The 22583-nt window shown below is 31.6% G+C and overlaps 1 protein-coding gene across 1 annotated transcript in view; it reads right to left on the reverse strand.

Annotated features, from left to right (window-relative positions):
- Positions 1-22463, reverse strand: part of raptor (regulatory associated protein of MTOR complex 1) — an 83745-nt gene extending 61282 nt beyond the window's left edge. The window contains exons 1-6 of the mRNA XM_075375040.1: positions 22201-22463; positions 8741-8843; positions 5239-5480; positions 3101-3247; positions 1118-1296; positions 94-153 (exon numbers count right to left, since the gene is read on the reverse strand). Coding sequence (XP_075231155.1) covers positions 94-153; positions 1118-1296; positions 3101-3247; positions 5239-5480; positions 8741-8843; positions 22201-22377 — 908 coding nt within the window. The 5' untranslated portion in view covers positions 22378-22463. The remainder of the gene's footprint in view (positions 1-93; positions 154-1117; positions 1297-3100; positions 3248-5238; positions 5481-8740; positions 8844-22200) is intronic.
- Positions 22464-22583: the final 120 nt, after the last annotated feature.

Below are 22583 nucleotides of genomic sequence, written 5' to 3' on the forward strand. Positions count from 1 at the left end.
AAGACAGATAATATAAAGCAGCAAATTAACGTCCCCTTTTTGTTACAAAAGAATAAAAATTACGAATATAAATAAAAACATAATAAAACTTACTTGTCAATTAACTCCAATGTTACTTTTGGTACTAATTTAGCTGCATTTTGCATAACAAACCTGAAAATAAATAATATTATTTTTAATTAAATCAATTTAATACAAAAATTGTTTAAAAATGAATTATAATAATTTATACTTGATTAATCAGGTAAGAGAGGATCCAGCAGGCAGAAGGTATTGAGACTGTACTTAAAAATAACTGTCAGTAAACCTAAATATAGACAATATTTACTTAGTTCTAATCTTAATAAAGAAGAGACATGGAATATTTATAACAGGAGAAAAAAACTTAAGCAAGAGTAATTAAAAATTTTTCAAGAATCAAATTTTTCAAGTTTATCATTAATTTTGGACTCTCAGGATGAAACACTGTGATTCTACCGGTTTTTAGTTACAATATAAAATTGTTGCAAAAAGAAAATGTCTACCCATCACCACACCTGTAGTTGAAATTAATTACACTGTTAATGAATATTAAATAAAAATAATTTTCATTAAGTTTTGTTACAATTCAAAACAAGTTGTACTTAAAACATAAAAAACGTTTTTTGCCATCAAATTTTTCTGTTTTATATTGGATATTATGAAAACTACAAGATATAACAATTCTGAGAACTGTTTTATTTGATTTTTCAGATCAAAAATCATAACAGACTATTAAGTTTACTCCTTATTTAACACCTTAAAAATTTCACTATGACATAATTTCATCCAGGAAACTGAAATCCAAACAAATTTTTTCACTAGCCATAACTCAAAAACACAGCATTTTTGTATGAAATTTTTTTCTTATTTCAAGTTCCAGATTCGGTTTCCATACTACTTCTCTATTCTCCTGAAACATCCTGCACATAAAATGTTTATACAAAACATTCAATAGTCTAAACCAGTTTGATTTTATAAGTTCATATTACTGGAAGTTTAGAACATCTGAAGTCTTTAGTTTATTAGCGATGAGCATTAGATAAAGCACCAATAATTAGTAACGGATACAGAAAATGTGAAATTAAATAATACAGACCATCGCAAAGCAATTTTAATAGGAGTTGTTAAACAAGATGTAAAAATATCAGCTGGCAGATCTGGATTCATTGGTAAAACTTGATCAGCAGAGCAAGCAGCAAGCTGAATACAATGTCTAAATGACGGTGGGGGAGTAACAGGTGGCCCTCTGTTATTAGTTGCAGTTGCCATCTGTTGCTATAAACAAAAAAAGAATAAATAAACTTAAAAATAGAATACTTAGTAGTAATTACTATTACTAAATCATTTCATTTATCAAAACCAATCATTTCTAACAACAATCTTATAACAAACTAGCATAGTCAATATTCTGAAATCAATAACAGTATTATTCAAGGTGAAAACCAGCCAGAGAAGCTGGATATCTGGAATATTAACCAACTACACATATTTTCTAGTTATTAGATATTCTACATTTAAATATAAAAACACCAATACATATGTGAATTTCTGTTGTAAAATTTTTAAAATATACTTATAAAATGAAGCAAGTGGAACACTGATTAGATGTCAATTTAATTTCCTATTTATCTTGCTTTCTCGTCATCTACTTGTTGCATTTGCTACCTACCTCTTTGCTTACAGAATTCCTTAATATTCGAATCCTTTACACAATTAAAGGCCTTTGCTTTCCAGTTGTTCAATTAATCTTAAAACAACTCAAAAAAGCTTATGAAAATGACTATTTTCTTTGTTAACTTCATTTAATATTCTTCACACTCTTTACAAGACACCTTCATCAACTTCTTTTCTTCAGAAGAAAAAATTTATATTTTTTAATTTTAAGAAATAAGTTTTAAAAACTTATATTTTTTAAGGAAGTTGATTTCACTAACACTTAAACAGAAATACTAAATTGATTCCTTTGTGAGAACTATATTCAAAATTACTTCTGTTACATTAAAATGAATTTTTAGACAGTAATACCCTTTTTTTTTAAATTATTCATTTATTTCTCAGAAAATATTATAATTCTGTTCTTAAAAGTTAATTTGGATTTACACTGACTGACTAATTGTAATCTAAAAATATTGAGATTACATTTTTCTATTTAGATACCCACATATTAAATTCCCTAAAATTAAATTAATTAACTTAATACAGTTACATCCAAAACATAATTTACTGAAATTCAACTAAATTACCCAATCAAAAAAATTAATAATTATATTTTATACCCTGAACTTTACTCAATAAATTGTTTTAGATCTAAACAATGAATGTACTATTTTTTTTTTTTTATTACAAAAAGATTAAAACAGATTTTTAAAAACAGATTAATAAATCTATCAAAAAGAATAAGAACCCTTTGATAACACCTTAAAAAATTGCAGAAATCTCAGAATTTTACCAAGTACTAGGAAAATGTTTTTTACACTAACCTTAATTCCTAGCTAAACATACAACTAGATTAAACAAATCAATAAATGAATTAAATCACAATTTTTACATCAAATTAATAAATTTAAAAACATATTTACTCAGAATACCCTTAAATTAAAATTTCAATGTTGAAGTCTCATTGTTAAATATGTTTTGAATCACACAATTCATTATTGGTTAGCTGTAAACTTAAGATTTATTGATAAAATCTCTGTCTATTAAAAACAGAACCTTCATCAAACAGAAAAACCATTAAGAACAATAAAAATGTATTTGTGTAACAGGGCCAGCCAATATCCTGTAAATTCATTACATAAATATATGTGATGGCCAGCATACATTAATATTAATATATTTTTGTTCTTTCTGGTTTCTTCCATCTGAACATTTTCAGTTTACATACTTTAAATTGGATTTTATTATAAAAAATTAATTGCAATAACTATTACAAACTATTTCTTTTAAGTAAAATTTTTGTACTATATATATTACAATAGGCATTCTTGATCGACTAACAAACATGATTATTAAATGTTTTCTCTCATTTGGTTAATAATAAACCATACAAATAATAACAAAAAAATAAATATAAGGATACCTCATATTCACGTTCATGCTGTTCAGCAAATGATCTGAATAAATCAACAATTACTCCAGCATTTGAACAATCATATACATAGATAGAAGGTGCTCCCATCCACGTCTGTAGATCATACACTGATAATGGTATATACTGTGTGTACATCTAGAAAAAGAAACAAAAGCTTTATGTTAAAAAAACAAAACAAATAGTATTTGTTCAATCTTTGTACAGATCACTTGATACAAGCTTCATATGTGATTTGTTTAGATAACACTGAGGAACAAAATTTGAACTTATTTTTTGTACAAGGAAAAAATGTGATCTTAATAGAACCTTTTTACTTTATATTCAAATATATTGTTCTCCATCACCTACCATCTTTTTTGCGATACATTGGTAAACTTTGAAAGAAATGCAAGAACCATTCAACTTATCTAAAATGTGATAGTTGTTTTCATTTTGCATTTGGAATATACCTCTTTGAAAAAACATACAGTTTTTTTTGCAATTCAATGTTGCTGGAGCCTGTTTTCCATGACTGAGATTTGCTGGTAGGTTCCTTTCACCATCATCATCAGTGATGATGCCAAGATGGTCTGGAAAGAAATCCAACTGTGAATTCAAGAATGAATTTTTTGGAACACATTTTGTCACACATGTCTGAATGACTAACACTTTTAAATGACCTCCATGCAGACGTTTTGACTTAGCATAACAGTTTTTCGAACTGCTCATTTCTAATCAAAGTTCTTATTTGGGGACCCATAAAATTCCTTTCTTGATTTTAGTGTCACTCACGGAATTAAATTTTTCTTTCAAGTAATGAAATCCAGCACCAATTTTATCTACTGCCTTAACAAAGTTTTTGAAAAGCCTTGCTTTATATGGAGTGGAAATAGAAGAATTATTTCTGAGGTAATTGGTAGGGAATATAACATTTTTCTGTTCAGATATGAGGTGCATCATGCTTTGGCATTCCTTCTGATAAAATGATTTGTCTTGATTTTGCTGTCCCATTTGCACAAAAAGCAACAAAATTTAATGTAGCCACGCTGTAAGTCCATTAACAAAAGAATAACAAGGCAGCTGTACTGAATTTTTCAAACAGGATTTTCATACTAATATAATTCAGAACCAATTTATACATCTTAAAGTATTTTAATTTTTCAAAGGTCTAAATTTATTGTACTAAAAACAACTGTTTTTAATTCATATAAATTCATAGCATTTTTCTGTTAAGTTTTGTTTTTAATAGTAAAAGTTAGTTTTGTTTTTTATAAACTTTATAACGATTTTCTCAGAATTAAATTCTCTACAAGTTTTAATTACAAAATTTATGAATTTATTAAAAAGGATTTAGAAGGAACAATGAATGGCATGGATGAAGTCCTACGCAAGAACTACCGCATGAAAATAAACAAGAACAAAACGAAAGTAATGAAATGTAGTAGAAATAACGAAGATGGACCACTGAATGTGATAATAGGAGGAGAAAAGATTATGGAGGTAGAAGAATTTTGTTATTTGGGAAGTAGAATTACTAAAGATGGACGAAGCAGGAGCGATATAAAATGCTGAATAGCACAGGCGAAACGAGCCTTCAGTCAAAAATATAATTTATTTACATCAAAAATTAATTTTAACATCAGGAAATGATTTTTGAATGTATATGTTTGGAGCGTCGCTTTATATGGAAGTGAAACTTGGATGAACAGAGTACCTGAGAAGAATAGAAGCTTTTGAAATGCGGTGCTACAGGTGAATGTTAAAAATCAGATGGGCGGATAAAGTGACAAATGAAAAGAGGTGTTGTGGCAAATAGATGAAGAAAGAAGCATTTGGAAAAATGTAGTTAAAAGAAGAGACAGACTTATGGGCCACATATTAAGGCATCCTGGAATGTCTCTGTCACACTGTTCTCTTAATAGTCACACTGAATCTGAAAAGGGTTCTCATGTGTACTTCACCTGTCCTTTCTGCTCATCATTAGAACAGTATAGACAAATCTTCAACATTATACAAATATATATATATTTTCATAATTTTTTTACAAAAATGTTACTAATATATCTGTCATTATATCAGATAGTCATTTTAATATAAACTTATCAATCACCTTTCTTGGCATAATCTGCAAACCATATAATACTCACTCTATTAAAAACCCATACTTCTCCATTAATGGTTGGTTTAGGTACACCATGCCCATTATAATGGAAAAGTACTCGTTCTTCCTTTGCATTTCGTCTAAGTGAAGTACAAAGCTTTTTTACTTCTTCAACAGTAGGATCAAGACTTTGCTTATATCTGGCACGTGGTTGCCATCTTTCATACTGTTTTTGTAAATTTGCACCTATAGATTCTAGTGCTTTCTGAGGACTCATTGAAAGTGGATCTGCAAAGAAAGTGGCATTATATTATTTTAATTAATAATAAAAATAAGGTAATATATAAAACAAAATTTAATATCATTAATAAAATAAAACTAGCTGAATAAAAAGAATAAACACAAATCTTTATAAAAAAATGAAAAACTTGTATCAAATTTTAGAATATGGTGAAACTTCACTTAACAGGTATAATTCGTTAAGCAAAACAATTTTTACAATACGTTTCAATGTAAAGTAGGATAATGCATTCCATTTAGAAAAAATATTCAAAATACATTTATAATAATGTAATTTATAATACGTACTTTTTACAAGAAAGTTGTCTAAAGACATTTGTTTTTGCCTACACTTCAAAATTTGGTGAAAATGAGACAGCATTATTGTTAAACAAATTTATAGCGCGCATAGCTAGTGCCTTATTAGGGTGATGCTTCTCAAGGTAATATGCAACTTTCCCTTGCTTCAATATCTCCTTATTTCACTGGAAGGTTGTTGCTCTTCTGAGGCTGTTACCTCCTCCTCCCATGACGAATTTCCTCCACAACTTCTTGCTGTGACACAGAATGCAGCTCCATAAGCTCTTTGGTGGTCAGCTTCTGGCTGTCCTCTTCCATTAGTTCATCGATATCATTGCTACCCACCTCTAGCCCCATAATCTTGGCCAAAGCTCATCAATTACAGGCTCCAAAAGCACTTGCTCTAAACTCTCGGAGTTGCATTCAACAATGCTGTTCAGCCAAAGCTTCTTCCATGCAGAAATAAGAGCTCTCTTGGTGACCCCTCCCATGCCTTGTCGATTATCTTGAGGCAGCCATGATGTGAAAGTGGTCTTTCCAAAACTCTCTGAGTCAGATCGATTCCTTCAGTTACCTCAAAACAATGGTCGAACAGCACTTTAGTGTAGAGCTTTTTAAAATTTGAAATGACCTGCTAATCCATGGGCTGCAATAAAGGAGTGGTGTTGGGTGGCAGGAACTGGATCTTGATAAATTTAAATTCTTCAACTAGGTCATCTTCTAGGCCTGGAGGATGTGCAGAAGCACTGTCTATAACAAGCTAGGCATGGAGTGGCAAATTCATTTAAAACAGATATTCTTTTACAGATGGACCAAACACTTCATTGATCCAATCTGTAAAAAAGTAATGTGTCACCCAAGCCTTGCTGTTGAACCTCCACATGACATTTGGTGTGCTCTTCTGGACTTTATACTTCGTTAAGGCTCAGGATTGTCCAAATGGTAACAAGCAGCAGTTTAATTTTCAAATCCCCACTTGCATTTGCAAAATACAACAGCGTGAGACAGACGTTCACTGGCTTATGGTCCTCTCTCTCTCTTTTTTCTGTTTAACCTCCAGAACCACCATAAGGTATTACTTCAGAGGATGAATGAAAATGATATGTATGAATATAAATGAAGTGTAATCTTGTACAGTCTCAGGTCGACCATTCCTGAAATGTGTGGTTAATTGAAACCCAACCACCAAAGAACACCAGTAATCACGATCTAATATTCAAATCCATATAAAATTAACTGTCTTTAATAGGATTTGAACCTTAGAACTCTCGACTTCGAAATCAGCTGATTTGCAATGACGAGTTCACCAGTACACCAACCCAGTGGGTTTGGCTTGTGGCCTGGCAATACCTTCTCCTCTGCTGTAATATAAGTTCATTTTGGCATCTTTTTCCCGAAGAGACCCATCTCATCACAATTAAAAACCTGCTGCAGCAGATAACCCTGGAAATTCATAAGCTTCTTAAATACACACATGAAGTTCTCAGCTGCCTTTATGTTTGAGCTTGCTGCTTCTCTGCGTCTCACAATGCTGTGGATGCCAGTTCTTATCTTAACCTTTTCGAACCACCCACAGCTTGCCTTGAATGCTTCTTCTTCCTCCATTGATGATCCTGCATCTTCTTAATGAAATCAGAAAAAACTTAGTTTCGCCTTCTTACAAATTATGATTTCGTTAATGGCGTCACATTGCATTTGCTTCTCGTGATCCATTTGAGAAGCAATCTTTCAACATTGTCGAGAATACGTGGCTGTTGCATAGAAATTCTTTGATACTCTTCGAAGTAACAGTCTCCTTAATGTTATCCTTGTTTTTGAAGAGAGTACAAATCATTGTTGTAGATCAACTGTTGTTGTATTGCCTCAAATATGAGACATTCACGAAATTGGTTCATTAATAAGTAGAACTAGGAGTGGGGTTCGCACTTCTGCGTGTAGGCTCTTAGCTTAGTTCTAGAGGGCTACGATGTAGCGTTAGGTGTACGAGTCTTCTTTGGAAGACAATTGTATTGCGGCAAAATTACTGATGTAGATGTCCCTTGGGGCATCTGCATCAGTGGCATCTCCCCGAGGCTGGACTGAACACTGTGGAATGTGATCAGTACAAGGGCAAGAAGATGACTTCCGTTAAAGCCACTACTGGCAAGGAACGGAGGGGGTGGTGTAGCGAATGGACACGCTACGTTGGCGGGATCATCTCCCCTCGGGGGGAATCGAGATGTAGATCAACTGTAAGTGCGTGCTAGGTCAGCCATGCTCACACCTTGTTCTCGCTTCTCAATGATTTGGCGTTTGACTTCTATGGTAATTTTCTTTCTCTTACCCCTGCCTTTTTGCAGCATTTTCTTTGGGGACAAACGTGTAAGCATGCTTCAACTTTGCACTAAAATAAAAAATACACCATGTGTCTGAATACAACTTTCACAAGCAACAGTAAGATGCTAGCTAAACAAGTACAAATCACAGGCTGATAGCCAAGATGCAGGCAAGATCCTGCATGTGACATCACAATGTCTGCTCATCACTCATTCTGTGAAACATCACTCGTTAAGAGAATCACTTTTTTACATTTGGTTTGCTTATTATGCAAATCACTTGCTTTAGGAGGTGCTCATTAAGTGAAGTTTGACTGTACATATATGTTTAAAAAACAAAAAAAGGCATTCAAAGTAACATGAATGTATTTGGAAGAATAAAAATCAGGAGTATGTAAAGTTATAAAGAAGAATAACATTTAACCATCTTTTTAATACATGCACATTAAAATTTTATCAAAACTTTAAGTGGATCACGAGTTAATAATTTTATCTGCCATTTATATAAATTCTTATAAATTTTATAATAAATTCTTGAATGAAATGGCTCAGCAAATAATATAAGAATATTAGAGTAAATTAATTAACATTAATTACATTAATAACAAAATAAAGGTTTGCATAATGAGATAAAAAGCAAAGATTACTTGTTACCTATCCAACACTCGAGACGAGCACATGGCTGCGTTTTCACAATATCTGGCGGATCCACTCCAACATTTAAACATAAAACTAATGCTACACTAACCGTCTTCATCTGAAAATATAAAAATTATAATAATATATTAATATATAATTCTATAAAAGTGTATAAACATTATCAGGAAATTACTTGTGCAAAAAAAAATCTATAGATACGTAACCTATAGTTTTTATTTTCAGATTTTCTTCTCTACAACATGAAATTCTATCAGATTCTACAAGGTTGTTCTTTTTACATAATTTATTTGGAAAAACATTACACCATAATAATAATCTACTTTTAAATATATAATACATTTTATGCAGTCTTATAACACTTTTGGAATGTGCAAAACTATTTGCTGTTAATTATCTAAATCCTATATGCAATTACTTATTTTTATATTTTATGATAAAACTCATTACAGATTTTCTTCATTTCTCTTGTCTTTTTCTTCTGATATACCCGCAGAATGTGTCAGCTGAAATAATTTATAGTTCTGTGGGACATCTTCACTACGACAGAATTCAAAAGATGTCAAGGGATGTTCTCAAAGAGAAAACTAATTTAACAATATGTACTTAAGCTGTTCAATTCAAAGTAATTATTCAGCAACAAGCCGTTCCCTCTTGAGTAAAAATTCCCAAAGAGATTAATAAGATCTCACACGATAAAAATCTTCCAGAGGGATCACAACAGCAGGATTGGTCATCTGTGTTATATTCTTGGTATTTATACTATAACAGTTTCTTAATAAATACATTATCCTTTCTCGTCATTCACAATTTCAATATCCTTTTTTACCTTTCCTTCTAGCACTGAATCCCTTCTTCCTTATTTAGGGTTCTCTGAATATAGATCAAACCCTGCTAGCTTCAGAAAATAGGGACTAGTATCACTATCCTTGACACAATCTGGCTGCTTATTCTTCAGAGGCTGGCTTTTTATTCTTCTGCAGCTAGATAATATGCCTAATGGTTGAAGTAAGTACAAGGAAATAAAAGCTGAGTTTCCAAATCCATCCTAAAATATAATACAAAGCCTATGCAACAGAATACAAATTCACTTTTATTATGACATACGTAACATAAAATGTTATGAGTGGATAAAAGCTATATATAATAATATGATATTACTTATATCAATCTTTACTTTTCATATTAAAATACCACGTCTGGAAAGAATATAACAAACCTACTACATGGATCACAGTCTACAAAATAGAGGTGCAAAATAAATGATTTATGAAATGGTAATTGCTGTTTATAATACAACTTATACATAAACTAACAAATTGTTAGGGATGTAGGATGTAGAAGGTATACTGAAATGAAACGACTAGCACTAGATAGGGAATCTTGGAGAGCTGCATCAAACCAGTCAAATGACTGAAGACAAAAAAAAAAATACATAACTAAAGAGTATGAAATTATTCAATTATATTTCAATAAAATAATAAAACCAAATATACAATACATAATCAAAGTGCAAAAACAATTAGAAAATAATAAAAATAATAATGATCAAAATTGATTTTCTATGTTATATAACATTTCTGAATACAAAAGGAAAAAATTATTTTTTTTAATTTATTAAAAATATTTGTTAATATTCATACATGTTTATTTTGTATGCAATTTTAATTAGTTGATTAATAACTAAATTCTTGAACTGAATCCAAAAGCATAATATTTAAATACTAAGCATAGTTATGTTTACTGCACTGTTGCCCACATACTTGCCGAATTTCTTATCACCAAGCGCAACACTAGTCGTTCAAATGTCAGCAGGAGTACAGTATACCTATGCACCTGCAAAAGCACCACTTCCCATCAAGGTAGCTGATGATGCAATACATACCACCACAGAAGCAGAGCTCCAACGACATTCCAGTTGCCTATATAAGAGGGTGTTAGTACTTCACTGACCACCGCCTGAAGATGATGATGATGAAGAAGAAACAAGTACCCTGGCCAGCACAACTGGGACCTCCTGGCAGTTTCCAATATTCCCACCAGGGTAGTAGACCTGGTCGGCCTGCTGAGAGAGCCGCTGGGTGTGGATTCTACCTTCCCATCTCAGCTTGCTGCGCTTCAAGCACCCTGGTCGGTGGGCCCATCAGCAGGAGCCAGTCCAGAGTTGGATCCCCCACACTGGCGGAAGACAACCAACGCCAATCTGATACTGCAGGGTTCTGGGAACCACCACTGCCACTCTGTAGTGAAAACCCACCTGCTGCTAAGGGGAAGCTCTGTCCACCCCAACAGAAGAGTCGCAACTTCCCGATTACAGCCGAATCGACATCAGCCGGAGACCAGCTCCCGCATCCAACATCCCTTCCAGGGTTACCTCGCAAAAAACACACAAACGGCCATTTTTAAGGTCATCACTCCAAAAACCTTAAACAGCCCTTTTCGGGACTACCATAAGATTTTAAAGTACCACGTGCAGTCGAAACTATTATGCGCAAAGCGGGGTGAAGATCGTCTGGACACGAAAACTGGACCTAGCCTCGCCTCTGCCGACACTTTAGCCGACAGACCAACACTCAAGGCGCCTCGCAAGATTGACTGCCTATTGCTGGCATCCGTGCAGCATTTCCGCGGGTGATAACGGCAAAAAATAACGACAAATACGGCAGGACCCAGAACTGTTCCTCCCTTATCTACAAACTCAACTACAAGAACAGAAAGTGTCTGTGGTATGGAAAATCCTTGTCGGACTCCCTTTTTTATTACGGCTTCTTTCTTATGTTCTTCGATTATTACTATTGCAATTTGGTTCCTGTAAATGTTAGCAATTCTTCTTCTATCTCTATACTTGAACCCAAAATTTTTAAAATGCTGAACATTTTATTCCAGTCTACGTTATCAAATGATCCGATTTCATTTATTAAACAACGAATAACCATAAGAATTGTATCCTTCTGTAAATGTGATATGCATTACAAATAAATGAAATCAGAACGGTAAGCGTTTTGTAACAAAGTTTTCTTTTTTTGCTTATTATATGGAACGCTTAAACATAGTTTATTATCTATTGTCTATTACGTGTCTATTTGTCTTATTTAACATGTATTTTTTTAAAGAAAATTCCAAATTAATATCAGATTTTGATTATAGAAATGTAGTGTCTTACTTTTTTTTATATCAGTATAGTATTGTTAAAAACAGTTTTATTTATATTATAGAATTTTTTTTTTTTTTTTTTTGAGCGGAAGAAATGATATCAGCGAGACTCTTACCGTACGACTTACAATTTCAATGTAATTTTTTTGATATCATTGCGTTTTGTTAAGATTATTCTTTTTTTTTTTTATGAACTACTGATTGTTATTTTATGGATTCATTATTAAAATGTATGGCCTTAGAACAAGCAAACTGAATTTCACGGCCAATTTCTTTGTTGGCAGTCATGTCATTCACTTTAAACCATATTTTTCCTTTCTTAATAAAACTAGTATAATAATAACCTTTACGAATCGAAAATCCGTCACTTAATATTGCACTTATTACTAGTAAGTGTAACTCTGATTTTTATAGTTTTCCTTTTTTAATAATAAAACTAGTATAATCTCTAGTAAACTAATACTCTTACTTTTTTTTCTTTAAGGAGTGATGGTAATTAAAAAAATTGTTTCATCTTCAGTACTTTTATTTAATTAACAATATTTACTATTAAAACAAGCTGTAGTATATTTTCTTTTAAATTTTATTATTTCAAGTAATTATAAAGTTTTTGTACGTAACCTAGTACTATCAAAATTACTGCTATCTAACGGCGCGATTCGTAAAAGTACATGAATAAAACGACATATTCGAGTCCCGCGGTTCATCAAATGAAAAAAAAAACGTTGTCTAACAAAATTCGATGTATTTTTTGAAAGTATTCTTTATTACTAATCTAATTAAACTGAAATATAATGATTTCACGCTTATTTTGTTCACCAATTTCATTACACTCTTAGGTAAGGTCAAGCTTATAACTGTAAATGTAGTACATTGACTTGCTGGTTAATAATTTATTTTATCCGATTACAGTTGCATACTTATAATATTGTAATTGTATGCAACTGCTAATTTAAATAAATAAATATTTACAAAACAGCCATTTACTAATGGAGATCACTAATCACAATTATTTTATTTTTATTTCAATAATTATCCGTCAATAAATAAATCTAACTGATAAATTAAAAAAAAAAAATAGGCCATTCATTAATCAGCAAGATAATAATATATGAAGATACTTTTAAAAATTATTAATAACTCGCAAACTGAAAATTATTCTTCCAGAAAATAATTGTTTAGCTAATTCTTAACGATAGTTACCAATGGCTATATTGTTATAATGCCCCTTCAAATGTTTATAAAATCCCAAAAACTCCTTTAGTATTAAGTCAAATAATGTATTTGATCTATATGTGTTCATTAAATATGTAATTTTTCTCAAATTTAGTGTATTTAAATTATCATTTAAGTAGATATTTTGGTTTTCTAGTTCTACGAGTGAAATGTACATGATACAGCTGATTCTTTTGTTGTGCATAGAGTATATTTTTATCGGTGGATAAACGTGTGCTTCCTGCTGTTGTATGGGCATGTCTAAAGCGCATGTGCATATCTGATGCAGTATTTCTTGTAATCGCTAACCGTTTACACGCTTCTGAATTATTGTTTACTACAAATATTTATTATAATTCAGTCTATTTTATTTGTAGTTTTAAAGATGATTTTGGAAAGGACCTTTCCTGAAAACTTAGATAATTTTTGGCAACATTCTAACATACTTTTCCGTAAAATGTATGTCGGGTTCAATTTTTTTTTTTAAATTAGGACGATTTTTTAAATTAATCTTTTGCGGATAAATCAATTAAAATTTTAATTAGGAAGTAGAGTTTGTTTTTTGTCACTAAAAATGTACATCCGATCGACAACTGCATCTGAACCGGAGAATGTGAGGGGTAGATGAAAATATACGTTCTCACAGATATCCAAAATCATAATGAAACTTGACAAATATTGTTGGAGATATTAAAAATTACATAAACTACTTAAGAAATGTAGAAATAAAACTACAAGTTTATTATTCGGTAACATCCAGTACGCAAAATGTGTAAAATTCTAAAAACAAGAAATGCAGCATCGTCTTTTTAAGTTAAAAGACATAATTCTAAATACTATAGTCATTTGATACCCAAAACAATTACAAATCGTTTATGCCTCGGCTTAACGTAAAACAATAATTATTAAAAACAACAGCTGTTTTTACATTAACACTAACCCTAATATACTAGTATTTGGTATAAAATGTATAATAATTTGCATACATACACGCACAGGCATCAATCAAAGCAAATTTTGTAAGCGGAATTCTTTTTGGCTCAAGGGAACTCAAAAACATCAACAGATAAAAAATATGGATGGGTTATTTTTCTGACAAAAAAATACTTCCTTTCAGTTACATCATAACAAAAAATTCAACGTGGAAATACAAATGTAAAAATTAATTTAGAGATTTTAAAAAAACATAATCCCTATGATGGATCGATACTTATAGTCATATACTTTTACAAATTATATCTTTAAAAAACAAACATTTTTAATTTGGTAATACTTAGCGACTTATTAAAAATAAATATTATTTTCAGTCTTAATAATCAAAAGGTACCGATGCACAAGAATTCAAGTCCAATTAAATAATATACGCATAGTTATAAAAGAAACTTAGCAAATTAGTACTTGCAACAACGGTAATTTACAATGAAGATGCATGGACTAAGCCTAAAAAGTCACTCTTGTATTATTACACTGTGCAACGCACCATATTTTCAGTCACTAAATACAACTGTATTCAGTGAATGAAATACAGTGTTATATAACATTGTTAGCATCAGTATGTTATATTTAGACCAATATGCTTACATCAACATTGTATGCACCTCAATAATTGGCCACCACGACTTTCAAATGCATTTTTTTGGATTTTCATAAACATCTTCAAACTGAACACATTATTTGAATGGAATATGTGTTTCAAAGTCAGTAGCATCATATAAAGACAAAAAACATTCAGGTCAACCCGGGAAATGTGAAAATGTTTGAACTCATCTGGTATCATCAGCAAACTGTACGATACAGTTGAAATTAGTTACAAATCCTGCTAAGAAATCTTACTCAAAACTTTAACAAGCATTGCATTGTTTCACAGATTGTATCTTGGCTTTTGTATTCAACTAAATGTAGTGGAGTTGATATATATATATATATTTATATCATTATCTTAATATATATATTTCTTCCGCATGTGTATATGTGACTGAACTCCTCTTAAACGGCTGGACTGATTTTGATGGAATTTTGTGTGTTTGATTAAGTTGATTCGAAAATGGTTTAGATTCACAATTTGATCCAATAGAAAATATTTTTTAATTAATTTATTTATGTGTTCTTGGGATGGTTAAGGTTCACAATTGGATCCGGCAGGCAGCGCTGCGATCGCGTTTAGAATGGTGCGTTTATTGAGAATATTACATTATATAGCGTTATCATAAAAGAACGGTGCGGTTTTGAACATGGTTTAAATTAAAACAGAATTGGTTACAGTTTATGTTTATTATTTTTCAAATTTGTCGTCTCAAACATTTCTTTACATAATTAATAAATTTCAATATGTGCGCTCTTAGTCGCTCGACAAATGTCCAAACGATACTCAACTTCTCTCCAAACATTGGTTAACATTTCTTCGTTAATGGTTGTCATTGCTTCATTAATCCTGTTTTTTAAGCGATTTAGTTCGCGAACAAACAACGCTTTTGATGTACCTCACAAGAAAAAGTCGCAAGGTGTCAGGTCTGGACTCCTTGGAGGCGAAAAGTACGGGTCCTTACCGGCCTATCTATCGATCTCCAAATTTTTCGTTCAAAGCGTCCGTGACCGATGCATTGAAGTGCGGGGGAGCACCATCTTGTTGGAAATGAAGTCGAAGAATGTTTTCGAGTTCATACGGCTGAGGAAAGCAATAATCGGTTAACATGTCAAGATACACAACTCCATTAATTGTTTTTTCAGCGAAGAAGAAAGGCCCATTACACGATTTTCCATCACACCAAACCAAACATTAACTTTAGGCGAATCGCGTTGTTTCTCAATAATTGCGTGTGGGTTTTCAAAGCCCCATATTCGTGAATTGTGTCTGTTAACGCATCCATTCACATGGAATGTAGCTTCGTCTGTAAAAATTATATCGTCTAAAAATATATAAAATTATCGTCTATTATCTAAAATTTGGTAAAATAGATGTTAAAATAAAGAATGAGAAAAATGACAAAACTTCTACTAAAATTTTAACTACGTTGCTTTTTTTACACTGCTTCAATTTTTTTATTATTTGATTAATTAAGCTGTCACATGGTTATGAAACTTTAAAATTATTACATAAAAAAAAAACGCAGGAGGTACTTTTTTTAGAATGATCTTAAGTGAAACATAGCAGTAATGTGGATTAAAATTTATTAATTACACTAATTATTAATTTTACGACGTACACGGCATGCACAAATAGTCCATAACCGTCGGTTAAATAAAACGGCAGAATATCAACTGACGGACAATGTAAATTTAAGAGACCAGGTTGCAAACATACGTGCAAGTAAAAGTCGAGAGCATCACAGTGAACGTCTTCGAGCTAATGTACTGTGACAAAGAGAGGCACGTCAACGAGTCACCGATGCACACAGAGCACATGGTCGACAGCGCGTGCAAGAACGTCGCGCATTGACACGTGCTTCACGTCACCGCCTTGCGTTCGAATATGAGCCGGAAATAGACTATTCGTCACATCACTAATTTTCATCGGTAATATAGACAAAGAATGCCAACACTGTCATGCATTTAAATACAAAGGTGAATCGGCCGGTCTTTGCTGCGCATCAGGAAAAGTTTCACTTCCACCATTGAATTCGCCGCCAGATCCGTTGAAAACACTACCGGCTGGAGCCACATCTCAACCGAAATTGTTTTTGCGTAAAATTCGTAAATTCAATTTTTGCTTCCAAATGACAAAAATCGTTCAGAATGAGGACGGTCCTAATTTTGAATCAACATTTAAGATTCAGGGCTAAGCGTATCATGAAATTGGTTCTTTGTTCTCAATGCCTGATGCCGATCCAAAATTTTTGCAAATCTACTTCATGTGCAACGAGGAGCGACAAATTAACACACGCTGCCGATACAACCACATAGAGTAGATGGAGGAGCGAGAAATAGTGGCAACTTTGGAAACGTTTTTGCGTCGGCAACTGCTTCATCAGGCATTGCAGCGACCTTGCTTGATGGTGGGCGGACTGCACTCGAGTTGCCACTGAGCATTCACACAAATCCAGACGCGATGTGTAACATAAAGAAGCATTCAAGCACGCCTGAAGTTTTGAGAAAATTCAAAATTATTATCTGGGATGAATGCAGTATGACTCACAAGCGTTCACTTGAAGCTCTCAATAGAACGCTGAAAGATCTCATAGATCGAGTTTTGATAACTGTAAGCGTAGTGGCGTCAGGTATTTTAAAAATAATTTTTTTTTACATATTTTTTCATCAAAACGGTCCAAATAACTTATAGTTCATTTGAAAAATTTTTTAATTTTCGGATTTACAACGTTTGAACAGGTCTTTCGGGTCAGCTAGTATATTATATATGTCATATCCAAGCATGGATAACGATCAACCAAAATCATCTATAGGTTCATCAAAAATTATGTAAGTTGGATTTATAGCTAGGATCCAGAGATAAAGCAATAATCATTGCAGCAGAGGAATCTGCATCATCAAAACAAAGGAGCAGAAGGTCCAAAATATATGTATGCTTATTGTGTTTTTTTATATAAAGGGCATTTTACTCAAAAATTCCTTCCGTCTGATATTATGAGTTCTGCCTTTACTGAATGGTCTTCATTGCTTTTGAGATATGAAAGTGTAGGGAATGCTGAATACATTCCTTAAGGAGACTATTTCAAAGTTTATGGCGGTAACTTTTATTATTTTTATCTAAGCCTTATCCAGAAACTTACTAATAATTAACAATGAAATAGTAATTACATTCCTTACACTTTCATTATTAGTTCACGTGTAATTTAATTAGTACAAAATTAAACACAACGATATGACATAAATTTATTTATGGATTGGTAAAAACCATAAATTTCTGTATTATAAATTTCAATTATCTTTACACATTGCGCATCAGTAAGGGAAATTTGAATATATTAAAAAACCACTGAGATGCAACCTAAACACACAGCTACAGGTTTTTTTTAACACTGCTACACATATGTTCTTTAATGATTGACGAGGTGGATGAAATGATAGATAACAAAATGCTAGAATCTCAAGGGAAACAGAATTGACCTGCCAATAACTGATGTAATTGTCTGCTGAGGCATTTACATTGGTGGCATCCCAACCGAGGCCTGGCTGATGACTGTGAATTGTAATCAGTTAAAGAATCTAAAGATGACCTCTGGTAAAGCCGCACAGGGCTCAGAACGAAGGGGGTTGTGTGGCGACTGGTAATATCACAAGGTGGGTGTCTTCCCCTACGAGGTTGGGATGCCAATTTAATTGTTTATTTAATATATATACGTGCAGGTGGTATTTAAGGCTTGAAACAGCTTTATACTGCATATCTGAGAGGCATTTGCAGGCAGAAAGAAATGGAGTTCTACGTAATTAAAAAAATTTGCATTACGGTGGGTTTAATTTTTGTCCATCTTGGATCCACCAAACCGAATAAAAAACTTAATGTTTTTAAAAAGCAAGGAAGACATATGACACATAATTTCGATTTAAAATTTCACAAGAAAAACAATGGTGAAACCTGTTTTTATGTTAATGATTTCTTTATCGAGTTACAAGTATTCAAAGTTGCAATGATGTTAAAATCGTGTTAATAAAACAAGGTAAAACACTGCATGTACAATTTTATTGCATTCAACATTCATAATGCATACAATAACAAACTTTAAGCGGTGTTATAATATTATTAATAATAATAATAAACAATAACTAATAATTAACAACACAACAAATTAAATGGCTATATCAACTGATATTATTTTCTAAATTAACTTCCAGTGTTAATGTTAGCTGATATTTGTTACTTATTATAAATGAAAAAATCAGCAGGAAATACTTTCATAAAAATATATAACACATTTAGTTGAGTAAATCAGCTGTTAATTTACAACAATGTAATTTGTATTATGCTGAAACAATGCAACTTATTAAGTCCTCGTTTCACCTTTTTAATTCAAAATACTTGCAACGGTAAAATTTGACAGTGCTAGTAAATATTAAGTTGTAAACCTAGTGTTCAAATTTGTTTTTGGGTGAAAGTTTTATTACTCGTTTCCTCATTCATTTATTTAGTTTTATTAAATATTAAATCTTCAAATAACAATGCCTTCTTTAAGTGAAACTGAAAGAATTACTCTGTCGGTAATGTACAGGTAGGATGACAGAGTTCAGCATTTACAAGAGATATGTGATTTATTTAATAATATTTTTCCAAACAGAGAACCGATACCACAAATAACTGAAACCGGTACTGTAAAGAATCGTCCTCGCACCAACAGACCAAGAACTGTCACAAGTGATGAAAAGTCATTAGATGTACTGCTGATCCTTTTTTGAAGAGCCTCATTCATCGATTCAGAAAGCTTTTGACCAACATGAAATCCGTTATTTTTCAGTTCAAAAAATTCTTAAAACAAATAAATTTCACCTTTATAAGCTACAACTGGTGCAAGAATTTTCGGAGGATGATTTTGACCATCGAGTTGAGTATTGTGATATAATGCAAAAACTGGACATAGACGCTCAATATATTTACTGATGAAGCGACTTTTATGTTAAATGGCTAAGTGAATTTGCAAATAAAACTGTCGATATTGTAGTGATAATAATCCCAAACAGATGTTGGAAGCTCATTCACAGCACCCCCAGAAAGTGTACCATATAGACATGAATTAATGGTCATTATATTATAGGGCCTTTTATTTTGGATGGCAAACTTACAGGAGATGCTTACTGCAACTTGTTAGCCGAGAGGATTTCACCAAATATACTGGAAAATATTGGACAAGAATTAAATAATAACATATGGTTTCAGCAAGATAGGGCACCACCTCATTACTATCTAAGGACATGGCAGATTTTAAATGAACAATTTCCAATTTGCTGGACAGGTCGTAGAGGAGCCATAGAATGGCCTGCAATGTCCCCAGACCTATCTCCTCTGGATTACTTTTTTGGGGGTACCTGAAATATAATGTTTACAAATCCTGAAGGCATTGACGAATTGAAAAGATGAATAATTGACTCGTGTACCACCAGACATAACACAAATATCACTTGAGGTTAACACACTGCCAAACTGTAAAGGGAAATCATTTTGAATATTTATTGTAGAAAGGTATGCTTTCAAAAATTTTTTCATTGGTAATTTATGATCAAAAACATTTCTTTACAATTTTAAAATAAATACTGAAATATTTAAAGTAAATAATATCAGTTGATATAGCTGTTAAGTTATTTGTTATGTCATTAATTATTAGTGATTGTTTATTATTATCTATATTACGCATTTTTTAAAGTTTAATATTGTCTGCATTATTAATATAAAATACAATAATATTGTTCATGCAGCGCATTTTACCTCATTTTAATGTTAACACGATTTGTCTTTGCAACTGAATGCTTATAACTCAATAATGAAGACATTAACAGAAAAATGGGTTTCACCATTGTTTTTTTTGTAAAATTTTAAACCTAAATAATGTGTCGTACTTAAATATTATCTGATACATATATATATATATATATATATATATATATATATAGGGTAATATTTAAAATAATAATAATGTAAATATTACCTATAGATAGTAATCATGAGTTTTACAATATTTATTTATATGCCTTTAATAAACCACACAATTATGATGGGTATTAAAAGATGAATTTTGTAGTGTAAATGGAATATGTTAAGCCAAAACTGAGATTTTAACCCAGAATTTTGTATAAAAGGTAGCAGTACTACTATTCTAACAATTCTGATCTGATGGCAGAAATACAGCTGACACATACTTGGTGACTGTCAATACTGTCTACAGCAGTCAATCTTTGCCAATTACCAACCAAAAACGTGCATATGTACAATTGACTAGAATACTTGACATAATCACAATTCAACTGTAATTAAGCACGTTTCAAGCATTAATTTTTTTCTTTAATTAAATAAACTTGAGAAATTTGTGAAATATATAAAAATATTAATAATTCACAACTATTTAAACCAATGTTATTAATCAATACTTCATATTACAATAAATTATCTCAATACAAGATTAATGGTTAACAACACTATATGCCCAGCAGACATTAACTAGTTTAGAAATTGTTAATTAAGTTCCTCAGGACTCACTAGATGGCATTCATATTTTATATAAGTCCACTGTAGCCATAGGTCTGCTGAAGATATAGCTGTTTATTTTCTTAACATTAAGTATAAACTAGAACATTCAAATTAATATATTTGTTAGTCTCCTAGCATTTAATATTTAACATTAATTGGGCAGGGTTAGCAAGTGAAATGATCGGTTATGCTTGGTTAGTTTATGTTGATATCGTAAGAAGTTCAGTAAACAGAATGGTTACCCAACCTTAACTTAAAATCTTGTATTAATTTTAATTACAGTAATTAAAACTTTAGTTTAGAGTAATAAAACATGATTATAAACTGTCGATTAAGGAACAGCAAATCATTACTAAGCTACATATCACAATACTAGCACGCATTACTAGCTATTCATCTAGTAAGGAGTTACAAAACTGAGATGCGTTTGCAACTGTGATGTGTTTTGTGGTGTGTAGTACCACAAAATACCATTACAATGCATTCCAATTAAAGCATTACATCAATAACATACAGTACGTAAAAATACGTATTTTCACATTTTGCAAGTGTACAAAGTTCAAACAAATAAACAAAGAAAAACAAACAGTAAATAACTACAAAATAACATCACTGTGATAAGAATTCAACCATAAAGAAAGAAATTATATTCTTACAAAAGAGATGTTTTTAAATTATTAATTAAGATTACCAATTGTTTATTATTATTTATCAGGTATTTTAATTAAAAAGACAAGTTAATAATCTATTTTCAGACTATCCTGAAAGAGAACTAATATACATAAATTCTATAGTAACAGGATTTCCAATAATTATAGAGGCAATTTTAATACAAACATTGAATTTACGACTTGATATTACACGATAATGAAAAAATATATATCTATTTTTAGAAAGCAAGATAACGTTGTGTACATAACCTAAGATATTAACAAAAAATGTCTGATAAATTTTTTATTACCCTCTCTTTCATTCTCCATCCTTGTGTGATTGTATTTGCACCTTCTATTGGTTCTAAATGTCGCTTCTTTTGAAAACATAGTGGTAGCTGCCAATCTCCACATTCTGTTACGTCGTCCTCGTTACTTGTACCGTTGCTGCTGTTGCTGGACGAAGAGAGTTTAAGATTAGCGGTCATAATGTTACCTAAACTCGAAGCTAGTCAGCTACATACCTTCACTAAAATACTTTTAATATACACAAACATTTTAAATAGGCTCCATTTAATTTATAACTCACATTTCATCCACTTAAATTAATCTGCGCAATTTTTTGAACTTACATACGCCATGCAGCCATGTTGCGTGCGGGTTGTTGTGATTAATAAAATGAATTCCTTGATCT

The sequence above is a fragment of the Lycorma delicatula genome, chromosome 9 (assembly GCF_047948215.1).
Source record: "Lycorma delicatula isolate Av1 chromosome 9, ASM4794821v1, whole genome shotgun sequence".
Taxonomy (NCBI): domain Eukaryota; kingdom Metazoa; phylum Arthropoda; class Insecta; order Hemiptera; family Fulgoridae; genus Lycorma; species Lycorma delicatula.